At 44.8% G+C, this 21,684-nt stretch overlaps 1 protein-coding gene across 18 annotated transcripts in view; it reads right to left on the bottom strand.

The window, feature by feature from the left end:
* The window catches only part of wwp2 (WW domain containing E3 ubiquitin protein ligase 2), a 186,331-nt gene that overhangs the window by 101,440 nt on the left and 63,207 nt on the right, over window positions 1-21,684 (bottom strand). For all 18 annotated transcript variants that reach the window (XM_061822301.1, XM_061822305.1, XM_061822304.1 and 15 more), the window contains one exon: window positions 8,262-8,484. In XM_061822301.1, coding sequence (XP_061678285.1) covers window positions 8,262-8,484 — 223 coding nt within the window. The remainder of the gene's footprint in view (window positions 1-8,261; window positions 8,485-21,684) is intronic.

The following is a 21,684-nucleotide window of genomic DNA, read 5'->3' as shown; positions in this document are numbered from 1 at the left end:
AGGCCACAGGACACGCTTGTCCTGGTCCCTGTAATTGTCAAAACAGAATCCCTCAACCAACTAAGATATATGCTCAATTATGGCATGGCATGGCATGGCATAACATTTTATTAATACTGCTGATAACACATATTTGAGTCTTAAATAAATAATTTAACAGTTTAACTGAAACTTTGTGGAGAATTTTTTTTTTTTTTTGCATTAAATATTTGTGCATAAAATGTTTGTGCATAGTGCAGTTGATCCACTTCATTACAGATCCTTGGCCAAGCATTCAAAATAAACATCTTTGTCATTGCTTTCATCATTGCTGTGGAACTCATCATTGATGACTTGGTCCAGTTCCGGGGCCTCCTGCATTGCATCATGAACAGTGATCCCATCTTACTCCCACAGCATTTCATCTTCTGCACCATCCATGGCGTTTGCAAGGAAACTGTATTTTTTTTTTCAACCCCAAGACAATTGGTTTTCTTTATTCCTCATTATTGTCAGTATTTTGAGGCAAAGCTCCACAGTGCTAATAGCGTAGCCTTTTGCCCTCCGTTTGGCTACAATCTCTAGCAGCTCCGCTATAGCGCCAGGTCGCCATCAAAATGAGAGCTCAAACTACGTAGAAACAAGTGTTATGGGCACGTTAAAAAATGCAAGCACTCCCGTTTATTTTTGTTTTTTTATGTGCCCATTACACTCGTTTCTACGTAGTTTGAGCTCTCGTTGTTTTGAACTGCTGTGCTGCTTCGGGGTTGCCCACTTCTTCAAGAGGAGTGATGACACTTTTCTTTTAAAAGCGGCTGCATAACTAGCTCTTGTAGTCCACATTTTTTGTCTTAGTTTAAGTTAAAACAAACTCATGGGCACCGTTTCTAATATTTGGTTCAGTAACAACAAATATGCTCCGCTAATGTTCATAAAATGGCAACTCCCAGGAGCAGGTTAGGGAGCTCAGGTTGGTGGTGCACACTGAATAGAACAGATGTTGAATGTTGAACAGACATTGAATATCATTGAAATGTAAATGTAGAGTAATCCCACTCTACTTTGCCCTTCACCTATTGCGGATTCAGTGCATCGTGTTTTTTGTTCACCCCTCCCCCCATAAAAAAGCCAGATGGCTTACAGTACTACTACAGTGAAGAAAATAAGTATTTAGTGTCATTGTCTTGTTGGAAGGTGAGACTTTGGCTCTGAAAAATGTATCAATCACAGCTGCAGTGAAGAAAATAAGTATTTGAACACCCTGCTATATTCCATGTTGTCACACTTAGAAATCATGGAGGGGTCTGAAATTTTCATTGTAGGTGCATGTCCACTGTGAGAGAGATAATCTAAAAAGAAAAATCCAGAAATTACGATGTATGATTTTTTTCACGATTTATTTGTGTGATAAAGCTGCAAATAAATATTTGAAAACCTGTCCATCAGGTAGAATTCTGACCCTCAAAGACTTGTTAGTCCGCCTTTAAAAGTCCACCTCCACTCCATGTATTATCCTGAATCAGATGCATTTGTGTAAGGTTGTTAGCTGCATAAAGACACCTGTCCACCCCATATAATCAGTAAAACTCAAACTTGTAACATGGCCAAGACCAAAGAGCTGTCCAAAGACACCAGAGACAAAATTGTACATCTCCACACAGCTGGAAAAGGCAACAGAGATATTGCCAAGCACCTTGGTGAAAAAAAGGTCCACTGTTGGAGCAATCATTAGAAAATGGAAGAAGCTAAACATGACGGTCAATTTCAATCGGATTGGAGCCCCATGCCAGATATCATCTCGTGGGGTCTCAATGATCCTCAGAAAGATGAGGAATCAGCCCAGGACAACGTGAAAGGACTTGGTCAATCAGCGAAAAAGAGCTGTGACCATTTCCAAGTTGACTGTTGGTAATACACGAAGACGTCATGGTTTGAAATCACGCATGGCACGGAAGGTTCCCCAGCTTAAACCAGCATATGTCAAGGCCCTTCTTAAATTTGCCAATGACCATTTGGATGATACATAGGACTCAGGGGAGAAAGTTTTGTGGTCAGATCAGACCAAAAGGGAAGTTTTTGGTCATAATTCCCCTAACCGTGTTTGGAGGAAGACGAATGATTAGTTCATCCCTACTGTGAAGCATAGGAGTGGTAGCATCAACCTACTTTGGGGTTTTTTTCTGAACATGGGACAGGACGACTGCATTGTATTAAAGAAAGGATGACCGTGGCCATGTACTGTGAGATTTGTGGGAACAACCTCTTTCCCTCAGTCAGAGCACTAAAGATGGGTCATGGCTGGGTCTTTCAACCTGACAATGACCCGAACCACACAGCCAGGAAAACCAAGGAATGGCTCCGTAATAAGCATATCAAGGTTCGGGAAGAAGAAGATCCGTTTGGAGAAATGGGCCAAAATCCCTCCTGCAATGTGTGCAAGCCTGGTGAACAACTACAGGAAACGTTTGACCTCTGTAATTGCAAACAAAGGCTAATAATAATAATTAGCCGGTTAGGCTAATAACATGTAAAACGCACTTCTACTTCTACTAAAAATTCACGTTCCGAAAAAACTTCCAGAACGGATTCATTCAATTAAAGTAGAGGTACCGCTCCATACAATTACTAATTGCAAATTTTATAAATATATATCTAGCTATCTTCTTCTTTTTCTTTCGGCTTGTCCCATTAGGGGTTGCCACAGCGTGCCATCTTTTTCCACCTAAGCCTATCTCGTTCATCGTCCTCTCTAACACCCACTGTCCTCACCTCCTCCTTTACAACATCCAACCTTTTCTAAGTCTGCTCTCTCTAACCTTGTCTCCAAAACATCCATCTTTGGCCGTTCCTCTAATGAGCTCATTTCTAATCCTATCCAGCCTGTTCACACCAAGCGACAATCTCAGCATCTTTATTTCTGCTACCTCCAGTTCTGCTTCCTGTTTCTTCAGAGCCACTGTCTCTCATCCGTACATCATGGCCGGCCTAATCACGGTTTTATAGATTTGACCCTTCATCCTAGCGGATACTCTTCTGTCACAAAGAACACCAGACAACTGATCCATCCCACTTGGACCAGTTTCTTCACTTCCTTACCACACTCACCATTGCTCTGTATTGTTGACCCTAAGTGATTGAAGTTGTCCACCTTCGCTATCTCTTCTCCATGGAGTTTCACTCTTCCTCTTCCTCCACTCTCATTTACGCACAGATATTCTGTTTTACTTAGGCGAATATTCATTCCTCTCCTTTCCAGTGCATACCTTCATCTTTCTAATTGTTCCTCCACCTTCTCCCTACTTTCACTGCAGATCACAATTTCATCTGCGAACATCATGGTCCAAGGGATTCCAGTTTAACCTCGTTTGTCAGCCTATTCATTACTACCGCAAAGATTTTCTATTGGGTTTAGGTCTGGAGACTGACTACGCCATGCCAGAACCTTGATATGCTTCTTACGGAGCCACTCCTTTGGTTTTGGCTTCTTCCATTTTCTCATGATTGCTCCAACAGTGGACCTTTTTTCACCAAGCTGCTTGGCAGTTTCTCCGTAGCCCTTTCCAGCCGTGTGGAATTGTACAACTTTGTTTCTGGAGTCTTTGGACAGCTCTTTGGTCTTGGCCATGTTACACGTTTGAGTCTTACTGATTGTATGGGGTGGACAGGTGTCTTTATGCAGCTAACAATGTCAAACAGGTCCATCTGATTCAGGACAATACATGGAGTGGAGGTGAACTTTAAAAGGCGAACTAACAGGTCTTTGAGGGTCAGAATTTGAGCTGATGGACAGGTGTCCAAACACTTATTTGCAGCTGTATCACACAAATTGTTAAAAAAAATCATACATTGTGATTTCTGGATTTTTCTTTTCAGATTATCTCTCTCACAGTGGACGTGCACCTATGATGAAAATTTCAGACCCCTCCATGAGTGGGAGAAGTTGCAATATAGCAGGGTTTTCAAATACTTATTTTCTTCACTGCATGTGTATATATATATATATATATATATAAATATAAAATACAATTTAAAAAACATAAAAATATGGCAATATTTGAAAACAATTACAATTTTTCATGGCCAATACTTTTTAAACTTTCTTTCCATTTGGGACTTAAGTACTTGAAGAATCATGTTCTCTGAGGTTTCTGTTGAGATGGTATGCAGCTTGACGTTCTACTGAAAATTGGATGAAAATATTTTCTTCTCCTGAAAAGCCTGCAATTTCTTTTAGAAATGATGGGAGTCTGTTCCATGGTGGTAACTATTACACATTGAGGTTTATGTTTGCGAAATATTAGGTGAATAGAGGGAATGCACCTACTGTCACAACCCATCGGAACGAGAGTAGGACCCAAATGCATGAACTCGGAAGACGCAAGGTAGTTCAAGAAGAGGCACGTTTATTATATGCAGAGGTAGGGGATCGAGCAGGCAGTCCGGTGCAGCAGCGGTAGTTGGGACGTCGGCCGAAGCGAGTCGGTGAGCGGGCAGGCAGGAGTCAGTACACGGGAGAACAATCAACGCAGGCAGAAGTATCAAAGGAGTCAGGCTTACAAGGTTGGTTGGAGAACGGACGAAGGTCGGTACACACAGGTTCGATCAGGGATACCGGAGCACACAAATGGGACATGAAGATCATACGAACTGGCGCCGGCCAGTTGTCATCGTGGTCATATAAATCCACAGCATAATCAGGCTGCATGAGGCGCAGGTGTGCACCTTCCAATCAGCGCACCTGCGCTGACACCCGCACAGCTCCAGCTGAAGCAGCAGGATCATGACAGTACCCCCCCCCCAAAGGCACGGCTCGCAGACGTGCCTAAACGAAAAAACAGACAATAATTAACACAGGCTGGGGAGGGCGGAAGGGGTGTGCGGAGGAGGGCACGCCCCCCCCCGAACCCCAGTCTGGTGTCCATCCAGGCCACCAAACACAAGGCGTCCGGCGAGACAGGTCAGGAGGACGACCTGGACGCCAAGCACCAGGGTCCCCAAGGGGCGATTCGGTCCCCACTGCCACGTGAGCTTGCAGTGCATCTGTTGAAACAGCAACGTGGGCGTGGCGCGGTGGCGAATCCCTTTCCAGGGCAACGTGAACGAGAGTCGGCAGAGAGTCAGTCGAAACTGACACGTGGGCGTGTCTCGGGAGCGGGTCAGTTCCGACTGCCGTGTGAACTCTGCTCGGAACAGCCAAAACCTCAACGTGGGAATGGCGAGGAGGCGGGTCAGTTTCCACAGCTACGTGCGCTTGGCGAGGTGGCGAGTCCGTACCCACTGCGACGTGCACTTAACGAGGTGGCGAGTCCGTTCCTACTGCTGCGTGCACTTGGCGAGGGGGCGGGTCGGTTTCCACGGCAACGTGAACGAGAGTAGGCAGAGAGTCAGTCGAAACTGACACGTGGGCGTGTCTCGGGAGCGGGTCAGTTCCAACTGCCACGTGAACCTGCGTCAGCAGCGAGTCCGTCGCCGTTGTGATGTCAGTGTAGCTCGGCTGGTTCGCCAATCCTTGCCGGACCTGGGCCGTGAGAGCCGCCAATTCCGCGCTCTGCCTCTCTATCTGCGCCCGCATTTCGCGACAAAACGCCTCGTGGTTTGGCGGCTCCTCCTCCCTCTGGGCTGGAAGTTTCGCCACCAGCTGCGGGTCTGCCGATCTCACCGTTGCCGGCGAGGAGTGGGAGGACGGTGTCTTCGTTGCCGCGCAGCGAGAGATACCAGGGAGCGCCCGGCCGGGGCGTCTCCTCTGGCCGCCACGCAGAGGTCCCGGGTAGATGGCCAAGCGGGTTCCCTCGTACCGATTGGTGTACTTGGATCTACAGGGCGAAGTCGCTCGGGTGCTGGAAACGCGGGGAGGCGGAGCAAACTGACTGGGATGAAAAGCCGGGCAAAGAGATTCAAAATCAAAGTCGTCGGAGTCGTACTCAGGCAGCCGGTCATACAAATCGCGGTCCTACTCATATTCCGAAAAGTCAGAGTCCAGAAGAATATGAGGAGCCGGATGGGTCGTGTTCGGGACGTATTCATACCTCGCTGGCGGAGCGTAAGACACGGGAGCGGAGGACGTCAGGGAGCCTACCCGGATTGGACAGGCTTGGTCCTCCGGCAGTCGGTCTACCTTGCGTCGGTCCCGGCGACTCCGGGTCTTTCCTGCTGGGTCCTGTATTGGCCAGTTCGTTCTGTCACGACCCATCGGAACGAGAGTAGGACCCAAATGCAGGAACTCGGAAGACGCAAGGTAGTTCAAGAAGAGGCACATTTATTATATGCAGAGGTAGGGGATCGAGCAGGCAGTCCGGTGCAGCAGCAGTAGATGGCACGTCGGCCGAAGAGAGTAGGTGAGCGGGCAGGCAGGAGTCGGTACACGGGAGAACAATCAACGCAGGCAGAAGTATCAAAGGAGTCAGGCTTACAAGGTTGGTCGGAGAACGGACTAAGGTCGGTACACACAGGTTCGATCAGGGATACCGGAGCACACGAATGGGACATGAAGATCATACGAACTGGCGCCGGCCAGTTGTCATCGTGGTCATATAAATCCACAGCATAATCAGGCTGCATGAGGCGCAGGTGTGCACCTTCCAATCAGCGCACCTGCGCTGACACCCGCACAGCTCCAGCTGAAGCAGCAGGATCATGACACCTACGTCATAAAATCACATGATTTTCATTGACACAGCCATGCTGCCGGTCAAACAAAGCATTGTTGAATGTTAATTCTGTTAAGACTAAACAAAAAGATGTCTGATAGCATGACACCCAGAGTTTTGTCCGACAGGTCAACATTTAGAAGGAGGTGATAAACAAAGGTACGTGGAAAAATTAGAGACACTTGGCATAGAGGATCAATTTTAAATGCCGAAGTCGATGTTTTCTCCAATTAACTGAAAATTCGCTTCTCTATCTTGGACAGCTGAATTTACACATGTATCTGGTGAATCAGTCGTTGAGATTTACACAGAAGAGTTTGAAAGTGTATAAATGTTGGGAATCATCCAAATATTTCGTTGCTGGATGGGTCATAGATGTGGTGTCCTATAGAATCGAATGAAATAAGTCTCATCTTATGATGGCAAAGGTAAATTGCAACTTGCAATACTTATTCATTTGGTAGCATGTGCAACAGCAGCAATACTGCTTGTTGGGTTGACCCTTAAAATTTAAATACACTAACCTCCCACTAAGGTTTTCAGCCGACTGGGAACATTTGCAGTAGCACTGGTCGCCCTGGCAAACTCATTTTCACCGGAGTCAGCTCTCCCACGGAAGAAGTTCTAAATTGTCAAATTCTCCGTCTTATCTTTCAGTTTCTTTGACATTGTTGTGATGTGCTTGGCCGACTTCATATGAGTTTGCAACGGACCTTCTCCCATATTAGACAGGTTAATGAGTTTACTGCATGCAGAACATTTCGCTTTATGAATGTCGCAAGGTGCCAGCCACCTCCAGTACAACTCATTTTCTAACCTTGTGTCATTAAATCGGAACTTTCCCGGCATATCCGTAACTGGAAGCTTTGTTTTTTTCACCGAGCTCAGGTGCGCACTACCTCCACGCTTGGATGAACTGAACAAAATGTCACTTTGAGAAATTTTGAGAAACCGGAAATGCAGAGTTACAAGAGTTATCGGTCTTCGCTTGACAGGTTTATTGTTTTAATTAAAACACATGATAATCGTAAACAATATTTTGAACTGCAACAACAAAACCCCAGGACATTCCCTCACCCAAGCCAAATATTTTTTATTTACCGGACTTTCAAGACCTGGAAAGGCAACGTTTCTTCCCTTGATAATTCCCTGACCCGTACGAACCCTGGAGCAGGTGCATTCATACGGAGCCTTGATTCCATCAGTCAACATTGGATCATTCACTGAACTTATGGAGTGACTTTTCTGCACTTAAAGTCAAGGGGACCAATAATATTGCACGCCCAACTTTTCAGTTTTTTTATTTGTTAAAAAAGTATAAAATATCCAATAAATTTCAGTCCACTTCAAGAATGTAATCCCACTTGTTGATTCTTGACAAAAAAATGAAAATTTTACATGTTTATGTTTGAAGCGCCTGAAATGTGGTGAAAGGGTGATAAGTTCAAGGGGCCCGAATACTTTACATGCATCATTAATGAAAGATAAGTATCAGAATGAGAATCATCTTTATTTTGCCAAGTATGTCAAAAACAAAACAAATTTGTCTCCGGTACATATGATCAAATTAATGACAGTATATATATATATATATATATATATATAATTTTTTTTCACATACACACTCAATCTTACCCAGTGGGGAGTGAATCTGATTGTTGTTCAGTGGTGTTATTGCGCGCCTGCCCTGTACTGGAAGCGGGAGCCAGGTCAAGCGCTGTTGGTCCTACCAAACCCAGGCCATCTTGCTGTTCTAAACACTGGGTATTGCTGCTGGTTGCATCGGACGGATCTAATGCTGGATGGGTGTGACACACAAAGCTGGACTCCAGCCCATTGGATATAAGCTCTACTTTATCTGAGAGATGACACAGAAAAGAAATGAAAAGTTGAAATTAAACTTTTATTGTTGACAACTGTTGTTGGAAAAATGTGCTATTTAGTATTATTATTTCCTTATCAACAACACATGATGCTCAATACACGGTGTGAAAATTAGATGGATGGATCAATGATCGGATACATCCAACATAAAAAAATACTTCATTACATGTTCAACTATTATTATTTTAAATGCATGCAGCTTCACTGATACTGATTGGCCTCAGTTCTACAAAATGTTGCTCATCTGCCTCTGTTATTTTATCCCAAGAAATCATTTGTCCTGTTATACTACTGTGTAGTTAATTTGTTCATCCATGCATCTTCAACAGTGCTTATCCTCGTTTAGGTCACAGAGAATAATTTATTCAAATTTGATCAAATACAGTTATTGTGTACCTGTAGAGGAAGACATGAAATTCTCAGGTTAAATTCTAATGTGAAATCAAGTCAAACAACATGGTGGAAAAGCGGCTTGGCCAACAGCAATGAGGCATCCATTGCATTGGGCTACATTGCTTGATATACAGCTTCCGTTGTCATATTTTACACTTTATAATACACCACACAGTTTCAATAGGAGACAGGTTTGGACTGCAAGCAGGTCAATGTATTTCTTGCACTAATTTACTGCAAAGCCACGCTGCTGTAACATGTGCAGAATGTGGTTTAGCATAGTCTTGGTGAAATAAGCAGAGGCGTCCGTGAAAAATACATTGCTTGCATAAGAGCAGCATGTTTCTACAAAACTGAATGTCATCATTAATGGTCCATTCGCAGATCAGTATCAGAATGAGAATCATCTTTATTTAGCCAAGTATGTCAAAAACAAATCAAATTTGTCCCCGGTAGTTGAAGCTGCTTTTGAAGTACGTGCGTAAATTCACCATGCCATTGGGATGAAGACAGCCACATACCATCACAGATACTGGCTTTTGCTTTTTGTGTCCATAACAGTTACAATGGTTCGTTTCCTCTTTGGCTCGGAGGACACGATGTCCACAATTTCCAAAAACAATTTGAAATCTAATTTAAAGTGTATGTCAAGACCCCAATGCACCTTTTTGCTATTATAATAGTTTTTATGCTGAATACAAATCTTTAAATCCGTTATAAAGGAAACATTTTTATTTTTCGATTATCTGCAACAAATGATCGCACATTGCTGAATCCACCAGAAAAGGACAGAAACGTCGTGGAAAAAGCCGATCAGGGGCGAGACGTAGAATGTTGCGACCACAAAATGGATCCCATAGGAATACACAGTAAGAACCCCGATGAATTTTCCGATAATTCGAGCGATGAACATTATTCTGAAGGGTCCCACAAAGACGGTGAGGAATACGAGTTTTATGAAGGCGTTTAAAGCCCGGGTGTCATCCCTATAAACATTCTAAAATAGATCTTGAAATGAAAAGTACATATAACATTATTCACTTCAATGTCTATATGAAAAAATAAATGAGCGGAGAGCGCATCATCCATGCGCAAAGTTTCAGAAGTGTCATTCTACGATATCCAAGTAGGCGCCATATTGGCTGAGTCCTCCGTCCGTGACGTTACCCGGACATTCGCAAATGAAAACACGCGGTGCACCATAACTCTGGGAGACAAACGCACCCCGTCTGACACCGAAGCTCTTTGCGAAAAGGAGACCACACAACCGAGTGAAGTTACGGAGGAATATTACACTATTGTTTCGAGCCCTCGGGGCAATATTACACTATTGTTTCGAGCCATATTCAGATGATATGCGATCACGGCCAAACCTCATCCCCGTCCGATCCACTTCCGCAGCGGAGATGAGCCATTGCAGCGATGCGGAGCCTTCGCAGAAGTAGTAAGTGTGGCTGATTTTATGCGCCGGTGGTGCCATATAAGGAGGAGGTTGAGCCGAGCCGTGCTGCTTTTAGGGGTATGTTCAAAGCCGCCACAGGACTTGTTGAACACCGTCAAGTCGGGGCGCATTACTGCCTACCTGTTATTTGAAACCCACGAAGCTCTCGTCCTCTGCACCTGTGCAATCCATTTTTCACAACGAACCGGGTCTCTTCCAAACTTATGAAGGCTAAATCCATTCTCCCGAGTGTTCAAGCAATGTCCAGCAATGCAATGAGCCGGCATTTTGGCTAACACGAAGGAACAACGAGCTACCTTCCCGGAGGTAAAACTAATGGAAACAAACGAGTCCACTAGGGGGCGCCTCTGTCCTGTACGTCACTTCCTGCTTCTTCTCGAAAACAAATCCCTCGAGAGGATTTTCATGGCGGGAGTTACAAAAAGCTGTATACGTCAAAATCGTGTTTTTTCACCACAAAACGATTTGAAACATGATGGGACCATATTGGCTGTGGGTTTTTCATTAATAATATACCAAAAATCATCAATTTCATGACACTTGACCTTTAAGGTTATCAATTTGAGCCAGTAGACATTAAAATCATGTTTTGTGGTGAAGAAAACGCATGGACCCTTATTGGCTGACGTTTTTTCATTAATAACGTACTAAAAATCATCCATTTCATGACAGTAGCCCTTTAAACAATGTGATGCAATCAAGAGGCACATTGGGTGCCATGGAAACACCAGACAGTGATGCAGTAGACAACAAAGACTGGCGATCTCGAGAAGATAGTGAAGACATTGCAAAGACTCACATTGGCTATTTTTGTCACGGTTGCTTTGTTTGTCATGTTTCCTTTGTTACATTACGGACCACGCTAAGGAATAAAAAGGATTAGTGGAGATGTGGGCAGAACAGGTTGGAGATGGTGAAAGAGACATCCCGCGTTCTACTCGTGAGCAAAAGTTCCTCTTGTCTTTTCTTCAGATTGTACTTTAAATGTCCTGGGATGGGTGAGCCTGGCTCTCACCGGACACCACATGACTGATCACGTCACTGAAGCTGTCTCTGACTGCCACAGGGCGTGTAAACCTGACATAAACCACATTTAGTTACCTTGTGCGATACAAATAAATTTGCTTTGCTATTGCTTTGGACAGTAATTTCAACTTGCACTTCCGTAGCGCAGCACTGTATTTACCGACAGTGGGTTTTTGAAGTGTCCCTTAGCCCATGTAGTGTTATGCTTTACACATTAGAATAGTTTTTGAAGCACTGCCACCGGTTGGATCAAAGGTCACAATCAATGTTGGTTTTTGGACTTGCTGCTTACATGCATTGATTTCTTAAAATTCGCCAAACCTTCTATTGAAATGGACCGTAAATGATGAAATCCGGAAATTCCTTGCAATTTTACGTGAAGGAACATTATCCTTAAACTGTTGGACTATTTTTATAACTTCTGTTCACGAATAGGTGAACTTCGCCCCATCTTTACCTGTGAATGACTGACTAATACAGGGAACCTCCTTTCACATCCAATCATGGCACCCACGTTCCCTCGCCCCTTCACCTATGTTCCAAACAGGTGTTTGATGAGTATTCCTCAACTTTTCTCAGTCTTTTTTGCCATTTGTCACAGCTTTTTGGAACTTGCTGCTGCCATAAAATCCAAAGCTAGGATAACTATATATAATATAGGATAGGATATAATATATAATTATTATGATGAGATTTGATAATTATTTGCTAAAAAGCAAGTTTGAACTGACTGACTCTCGAGCTCAGAGCCCTACTGGGTTTGTACTCTGTGAGCCAGTGATTTCCAAGCTTTATAGAGTCAAGGCACATATTTTACAATTGAAAAATCCCACGGCCCACCAACAAAAGTAAATGTCACCAAAAATTGATTGATTTATTACTATATGTACTTTCTGCCATCTAATAGAAGAGGATTTTTTTTGTTCTGTCTGCCATTGCGCCTCACTGGTACAAATAGATGAATAAAGATACATTATTTCTAGGAATAAATGTTTTTTCTAGTAATTACATAAAATTGGATAACTTCCCACAGCACACCTGAAGAGCGCTCACCGCACACTAATGTAACCCGTCACATCGTTTGGGAATCACTGGCCTAATCAAAGTCCTGACCTGACTCCTATACAGATGCTGCAGGATGATCTTAAAAAGGAAATTCATGCTCAAAAACCCCCCAACATGTCTGAATTACAACAATTTTGCAAAGATGAAGGGGGCAAAATTCCTTCACAGTCCTAAAAGAGCGTCATTGCAAGTGACCAAAAACTGTTGATTGCAGTCGTTGCTGCTAATTATGGCCATACCAGTTATTACGTTGAGGGAAGCAAAGATTAGGTTTGGAATTTTTTCTCTTTTAATAAAAAAAATTGAAACTGCATTTAAGCCCTTCTTGACCTATCACTCACTCTTTATCATAGTGCAGGGTTTGTGTGTCCCAATGATGCTAAGACCTAAGTTGTCTGGTGCTTCACGCCCCTGGTAGGGTCACCCATTGCAAAAAGGTCCTTGGTGAGGGACTACACAAAACACAGCTCTATAAACCCTGATGGGGAGTAAAAACAATGGATTTACGTTTTCCTTGCCTGGGTGAGGCTCACCGGAACCTCTCTCTGGAACCAGGCTTGGAGATCGGACTCGAAGACGAGACCCTGGTGGCCAGAGCCGCATCCATGGGGCCTGGACGGGCACAGCCTGAAAGGGAAATGCGGGTCCCTCTTCCCCTGGGCCCACCCCCTGTGGGAGGGGCCAAAGGGGTCGGGTGTAGTGTGAGCTGGGTGGTGGCAGGGACCTTAGCAAGCCAATCCCAGGAAGCAGAAACTGGCTCTTGTGATGTGGAATTTCACCATTCTGGCAGGGAAGAAGCTGGTGTGTGAGGTTGGAAGTTTAGACTAGATAGAGTCAGGCTCACCTACATGCACGGCTTGGGCTCTGGTACCGATCCCCTTGAGAGGGATTGGACCCCCCCCCCCCATTCTGGAGTTGCCCATGGTAAGAGGCACCGGGCAGGTGTGGGTATACTTATTGCCCCCTAGCTTGGCAACTGTACGTTGGGGTTCAACCTCGGTGGCCAAGAAAGTAGACTCGCTTGGCCTTTGGGGGGGAATGGCTTTTGACTATTGCTTTTGCCGATGCAGCAAACAACATTTACAAGTACCCATTCTATTTTTAGTCCTTGAAGAGGAGGTTCTAGAGAGCACTCCGGCTCGGGACTCCATCATTCAACTGGGGGACTTCAATGCTCTTGTTTTATTATATGGGATGGGTGAAACATACAATATTTTGACAGATTTGAAGAACATTGGGCGCTTCGAATATTACTAACGGACATCAAGGAATTGTTTTTACAAAATCGAATGAGCGCATCAAATACTAGATGTCTACTTAAAACCTTGAGGGCGAAAAGTTGTACTTAACACCAGTGGGGAACCAGTCAGTGATGTGAAAGGGCAGCTGACAACAAAGGAAAGACCTTGTGTGAGCCTGGAAAGACAGCTGGAAGGAGGGAATAGACCCCAATGGGGACCCCTCGGGCTAGCTACCCGTAGCGGTAGGGCCCAGGACAACTGTTCTTTGAAAAATTGTAAGAAGAAAACACTGAGCCTGCGAGAGCAGAAGATGGCTCATTGGCAGACAACATGGTAACGAATACAGGAATGGAAAAGACTACGAGATTGTTTATCACCATAAATAAAGCTCCGTTAGTCAAAACAGGACTTGAGTTTCAGATATGAGTTTGTAGTTGGGCAAAGGCTATCCCCACTCAGGGGCTGAAGATTCACCAGGGCAGGACACAATGCCTAAAGAAGGGAAGCTTTGACAGCTACTTTTTGCGAAGCAGGTTGAGTCTGTCAGCAGAAGTTCAGCAGCAAGACACACACTGCAGTCTGCAGTACATCAACACCCCTGTCCCAGTGGAGGAGGAGGAGGAACAAGGCACAGGACGAACAACGGCAGAGAGGACGATAAAAGAGCACACGCCACTGATCAAATGGACAAAGGCCTGCGACAAGACTTTGTGAAAGAAGGTCAACATGGATCTCTGCAGCACATTGGAAGGGATCAAAGACAACATTTCAAAGTAGCTGGAAAAAATGGGTGACCTCATCTATATGAATGGGGAGGAACAATTTGAAGTGGTGAATGGCAAACAGTCTGCCCCAGCTATCACCAAAAAGTCCAGAAGGCCGAATTAGCTTTATTGGTGTATAAGTGAAAGACACACAAGGAATTTTTCCCCGGCAGTCGGTGCTGCCCTGGTACGACATACAGAACAAAGAAAAAAAAAAAACAAGAAGAACAAAGGACAAGAGACATTTCTATTTAAAGGAACAATTCTTCATAAGAGTTGTGCAAGATGTAAAATCTTGTTCATCTAGAACACTTAAGTGTGTCAATGTCCCACATGGTGTACAGCTTGTACAGAGTCGCTTTAACCGTTCGCGGTTCCCGTGATAGACCAGTGCCATGACAGTTCTGCAAAGGGAGCAGGTTAAAATGACGAATCGTGCGATGGTCTACTAAATACATGAATCGTGCGATAGTCTACTAAATATATTACTATGAAAATTGATTGGACCAGCAGGATGTGAGTGAGTGTCCCAACAATGGCACAGGGCATAAAAGAGTAAATTTGCTGATCAAGAAGTTAATGACTTAATTGCCAGAGGAAAAAAACAGTTTGAATGCCTACTAGTTTTGACTTGCATTGATCTTTAGTGCTTTCCTGACAGAAGGAGCTGGAAGAGCTGGTAGCCAGGATGTGGAGGACCCGAAAGGATCCTGCCTGCTTTGGACCTATTTTGCGTTGCGTGTAAGTCCACAATAGTGGGTAGAGTGGTGCTGATAATTCGTACAGCTGTTTTGATTGTCCGTTGCAGTCGGAGGTTGTCCTTTTCTGTGACGGCCCCAAACCAGACTGTGATGGAGGTATACAGTACGAATTGGATGACTGCTCTGTAGAACTGTCTCAGCAGATCATGTGACAGGCCGTGCTTCCTCAGAAGCTACTAGAAGTACATACTTTGATGGGCTTTTTTGAGAATGGAGTTGATGCTCGTCTCCCACTTCAGGTCCTTTGAGACAGTAATTCCCAAGAACTTGAAGGTATCGACAGTTGACACAAGACCTTTGGAAAGTGTCAGGGGCAACTGTGGTGAAGGATGCCTCCTGAAGTCCACAATCACCTCTTCAGTTTTTCAGTGTTTCACGCCAGGTTGTATTGATGAGCTCCAGAATCACTACTTCCTGTCGATAGCCATACTCGCCGTCTTTGATGGGGATGATGACCGTGGCGTCATCTGCATGTCCTGTACTATTCTAACATATTTCTCCGCCACACCAGACTTGCGCATGCAGTACTACAGTTCCTCTCTAGGTATTCTGTCATAGGTTTTCTCTAGGTCTACAAAGACACAATGCAGCACCTTCTGACCTTCTCTGTACTTTTCCACGAGTATCCTCAAGGCAAATAATGCATCTGTGGCACTTTTTCTCGGCATGAAACCATACTGTTGCTTGCAGATACTTACTTCTGTCCTGAGTCAAGCCTCCACTACTCTTTCCCATAACTTCATTGTGTGGCTCATCATCTTTATTCCTCTATAATTTCCACAGCTCTGAACATCGCTTTTGTTCTTAAAAATGGGGACTAGCACAGTTTTCCACCATTTTTCTGGCATCTTCTCTCCTGCTCGTATTCTATTGAATAAGTTGGTCAAAAACTCCACAGCCACCTCACCAAATTGCTTCCATACCGCCACTGATATGTCATCAGGACCAACTGTCTTTCCATTTTTCATTCTGTTCAGTGCCTTTCTAATGTCCACCTTACTAGTTATGCCCAAGTCCTGGACACTGAAACACAACATGGTTCGATGCAAGACCAGCCTTACTAAAGGCTGTTACATCTGGCAGCACAGCCAAGTGCTGAAGTGTCTCGCTGGTGTTCTGGAGAATCAACTGATGAGCGTGAAGACCCTCCCACCTTTGTCAGCCAATTGGCAACCAATGATGTCCAAGATGGGGCGAGCCAAACCAGCCACATGACAGCAGACAGCTGGGTAGTGGACGAGACTGGAAGCTGCTGGCTGACCTGGACAAAAAAACTCTGCTTCCCAGCTGAGACTGCAACTATCACCCGATAACCAGATCTGGTGCTTTGGTCTGCCTCCTTTAAGGTTGTCTCTACCATCGAGCTAACAGTGCCTTAGGAGGGGGCAATCGAGGAGGCGTATGAGCGGAAGACGCTGTGGTATGCAGGACTTTCAGCTGAAGTGAAATAGCAAGGCTGGAGAGCAGAGGTATGCCCGGTGGAAGTCGGTTGCAAAGGGTTTATAGCCTCCTCAACATTCAGGCTACTCAGAGAGATGGGAGTCCGAGGGAAAGCCCATCGGCAGTCAGTCAGAGAGCTTACTAAGGCAGCGGAAAAGGCCAGCCAGTGGCTGTGAATAAAGAGAATTGGGCCTTCAGGAGAATTGATGGCACCTAGGGGGTGAACCTGAGACGCTGGGATTGACTTCTGGACCCTCTCCAGAGTGTCGTGGACAAATCAGGGAAACACTTGATGAGGGAAGGAAGCCCACTTGACAATCCATAGGGTCACATCACTTAATTGAACATCCCAGAGAGCTTCATCGGAGCCTGAAATATGCATGAATAGAGGCATATTAACATCTAGTCCTACATCATAAATCAGATACTACAGTAGAATTATTAGAAATACCGAATAAAGCAAGGGTGGGCAAACGATTTGGCTGACATTCTTCCTTTCCTTTGTACTTGTCCCATAAGGGGTCGCCTCAGCGTGTCATCTTTTTCCATCTAAGCCCATTTTCTGCATCTTCCCCTCTGACACCAACTGCCCTCATGTCCTCCCTCAAAACATCCATCAACCTTCTCTTTGGTCTTCCTCTCACCCTTTTGCCTGGTAATTCCATCCTCAGGACCCTTCTACCAAAATACTGACTCTTTTGCCTCTGGACATGTCCAAACGATCAAAGTCTGCTGTCTTCAATCTTAACTCCAAAACATCCAACTCTATCTGGCCCTCGAATCAGTTCATTTCTAAACAACTTACTTACTAAACTAACTTAATTTATCCATCCATCCATCGCTTTTCCGGGTCGGGTCGCGGAGGCAGTCGCTTCAGCAGGGATAACCAGACTTACTCTTTCACCTCTGGAGGTGTCCAAACCATCAAAGTCTGCTCTCTCGAACCTTGTCTCCAAAAAAATTAAACTTTGGCTGTTTCCCAAATGAGCTAATTTCTAGTCCTATCCAACCTGCTCACTATAAGAGAACCTCAGCCTCTTTCCAGTGCATGCCTCCACGTTTCTAATTGTTCCTCAACATGCTCCCGACTTTCATTGCAGATCACAATGCCAACTGTGAACATCATGGGCCAAAGGGGATTCCAGTCTAACCTCATCTGTTAGCCTATCCATTACCACAGAAAACAGGAAGGGACTCAGAGGTGATCCCTGATGCAGTCCCACCCCCATCTTAAATTCTTCTGTAACAACTATTGCACACCTCACAACTATTCTGCTCTCCTCATACATGTATTGTATCATTTTGACATTTTTTCTGCTACAAAAGACTTACACATGCAGTACCACAGTCTGCTCTCTCTAACCTTGTCTCCAAAACATCCAACTTTGGCTGTATCTCAAATGAGCTCATTTCTAATCCTATCAAACCTGCTCACTCCTAGTGAGATCCTCAACATCTTCATTTCTTCCACCTGCAGTTCTGCTTCCTGTTGTCTCTTCAGTGCCACCATCTCTACTCTGTACATCATGGCTGGTCTCACCACTGTTTTATAAACTTTGCCCTTCATCCTACCAATGACTCTTCTGCCATATAACACACCAGACACCTTCCATCAGCTGTTCCAACCTGCTTGGACCCGTTTCTCCACTTCCTAACCACACTCCCCATTGCGTTGGATTTTTGACTCCAAGTATTTGATTGTTCATTATTTCTTCTCCTTGGAACCTCACTCTTCCCCCACCACCCCTCTCATATTCTGTTTTACTTCAGTTAATATTCATTCCTCTCCTTTCCAGTGCATGCCTCCATCTTTCTAATTGTTCCTTCACCTGCTCCCTGCTTTCACTGCAGATCACAATGTCATCAGCGAACATCATGGTCCAAGGGGATTGAAGTCTAAACTCATCCGTTAGCTTTTCCATTACTACAGGAAACGGGAAGGGGCTTGGAATTGATTTCCCCCCGTGCAAAAATAGGGAGATCTGCTTTTTGGAGTTGATTGGCTGCATCATCGACGCTCCACCCAGCAACTCTTTTTTTCTCCCTCCCTTCTTCTTCCAATGTGCCATTTTCCACGGCTGTTAACTCTATGTGCATATCCTCTCTAGTTCAAAATGCATCCAAAGCACTTGTGCTTGATCTTAAAGCTGCTGCCGAAACACCCAAGGTGAAGAGAAAGATGCAAAATTCAAGGATTGCTTGAAAATGAAGCTGCTTTCATTTTGTGCAACAAAAAAAAAAAACGGCCTGATCACAATGAGGAAGAGGGGAAGGGAGCTGATGGATCAGCAAAAAAGCGAAAGTTTTGGATATGATCAAAGACAGCAGAAGTTACACTTTTGAGGCGCCATGATTGTGTGAATGAATCATTGGCACGCCACATAAAGAATGATGTGGTAAACATCAACCTGAAGCTGCAATGAAGCATTCAACCCCGAGGACGAGACAAAGGTTGGTTTGAAAACTTTCAAAACCGTGCAATTATGTGGTTCGAGTTGTCGAGTTTAGGAATTGTGTTGACGGCGTTATGTCTTTGTGCAGGGTTTTGGATTAAATGGATTAATTGTACATAAAGTTGTCATATTTGCTCTCCTGTTTTGGTTTGAATGCTCTTCTAAGCTTAATATGCTTCTATTAACTTGTGTTTGCTTAATTTGTGACTTTCTGTACAGCAATAAAAACGTTCATTTGATTGTTATTGTTTAACTAGACACTTGTAGTGTTGGAGTTTTTGTCTCAAGTGGGCAAAGTATAAATGCTGTACTGTTGATTAAACATTCTGGTACACACCGGGTAGCCCCAGCAAAACGGAAGTGGTGTCACAGCGCCATTCCGGAAGTGATGTCAAAACAAGGCGTCATGGGCATTCAGTGCTACATGAGAAGACCACGCGTTTGCTTTGTTTGTGACTTTCAGTACTGCAATAAAAATGTTATTTATTGTTATCGTTTAACTCGACACGTAGTGTTGGAATTTTTGTCTCAAGTGGACAATGTATAAATGCTGTGTTGTTTAAATATTCTGCACCCACACAGCAGCTCCAGCAGAAGTCTCTGAGTGATGAATGGTAAATATACAGTATTATAATACAATAAGCCCCTCATTAAGCCGTCACCTTATCGTACTGGAGGGGTATTGGGTGTCTGGTTTGATGGTCTCAGCATTGCATCGCTGCTCTTTGCAGATGATGTGGTTCTGTAGGCTTCATCAAGCTGTGATCTTAAATGGTCACTGCAGGGGTTCGCAGGAGAGCGTGAAGCTGCTGGGATGAGAATCAGCACCTCCAAATTTGAGACCACGGTCCTCAGTTGGAAAAGGGTGGCGTGGCCTCTCTGGGTCGGGGAAGAGCTCCTGCCCCAAGTAGAGAAGTTCAAGTATCTGGAGGTCTTGTTCACGAGTGAGGGAAGAATGGAGCAGGTGATCGACAGATGGATCGGTGCAGCGTCTGTAGTGATGCAGACTTTTTATCAGTCCATTGTCGTGAAGAGGGAGCTAAGTCGAAAGGCGAAGCTTTCAATCTCTCTCCTCGTCTTTCCTACCAGAAGACACCCGAAGTACTCTCCTGCCTGCCTCTCTGAATACCTTGGCAGTAGTATTCCAGTCTTCTGGGACCTCTTCCTGTCCACCTACAGCCTTTCTCACCTCTTACCGAAAGGCCACACAACATTCTTCCTTTCTCAACTTCCACCACCTGATACTCTGCTCGACCTTTGTCTTCTTCGTCTTCCTGCCCACTATGAGTCATCCTACAGACCACCATCCTTTGCTGTCAAGCTACACTCTACCCATCACTACATTACAGTCTCTAACCTCCTTGAGATTATAATGTCTGCATAAAATATAATCCACCTACGTGCTTCTACCTCAAATTGTTTTTCTCAGGTGTTCAAATACTTATTGCAGCTGTATCACAAATAAATCGTTTAAAAAAAAAAAATAAAAAATCACACATTGTGATTTATTTTCTTTTTAGATTATCTTTCACAGAGAACATGCACCTACGATGAAAATTTCAGACCCCTCCATGATTTCGAAGTGGGAGAACTTCCAATATAGCAGGGTTTTCAAATACTTATTTTCTTCACTGTAAGTTGTCTTCACGCCCCTGGTAGACTCACCTATGAAAAAAAGGTCCTAGGTGAGGTACCAGACAGACTACGACTTTAAAACCCCTATGACGAGTGCAAATGTTGGATCTTGGTTTCCCGTGCCCGTTTGCGGATCACCGGGGCCCCCCTCTGGAGCCAGGCCTGAACTTTGCACACATTCCAAGGGAGGGCGGGGTAGATTGAATTCGAGTGGACGATGTTCCACGCCTCCATTGCTGAGGCGGGCGACCGGAGCTGTGGCCGTAAGGTGGTCGGTGCCTGTCGTGGCGGCAACCTATAAACACGTTGGTAGACACCAACAGTGAGGGATGCTATCAAGGTGAAGGAGTCCTATCAGGCATTTTTGGCCTGTAGGACTTCCGAGGCAGCTGATAGGTACCGGCTGGCTAAGCGGAATGCAGCTCTAGTGGTCAAAGAGGCAAAAATCAAAGCATAGGAAGGAGTTTGGTGAGGCCATGGAGAACAACTTCAAGACGGCTTCGAAGAAATTCTGGTCCAACGTCCGGGTTCTCAGGAGGGGAAAGCAGTGCACCGTCAACACTGTGTAAATTAGGGATGGGCACTGCTGACCTCAACTCGGGATGTTGTAAGTCAATGAGGAGAATACTTCAAAGACCTCAATTACACCGACACGCCTTCCCAAGAGGAAGCTGATTCTGAGTTCTCTGAGTCAGGGTCTTCTATCTCTGGGGTTGAGGTCACCGAGAAGGTTAAAAAGCTCCGTGGTGGCAGAACTCCAGAGGTGGATGAAATTCACCTGGAGTTCCTAAAGGTTCTGGATGTTGTGGGGCTGGAGAGGAGGGTCGGTCCAAAAGTCAAATCACAGATCCAGGAGGAGCAATGCGGTTTTTGTCCTGGCTTTGGAACAGTGGACCAGCTCTACACCCTTGGCAGGATCCTCGAGGGTGCAGTG

Source organism: Syngnathoides biaculeatus, chromosome 6 (genome assembly GCF_019802595.1).
Source record: "Syngnathoides biaculeatus isolate LvHL_M chromosome 6, ASM1980259v1, whole genome shotgun sequence".
Classification (NCBI taxonomy): Eukaryota; Metazoa; Chordata; class Actinopteri; order Syngnathiformes; family Syngnathidae; genus Syngnathoides; species Syngnathoides biaculeatus.
Note: the sequence above shows the minus strand (reverse complement) of the source record. Positions and strands in the feature narration are given on the sequence as shown.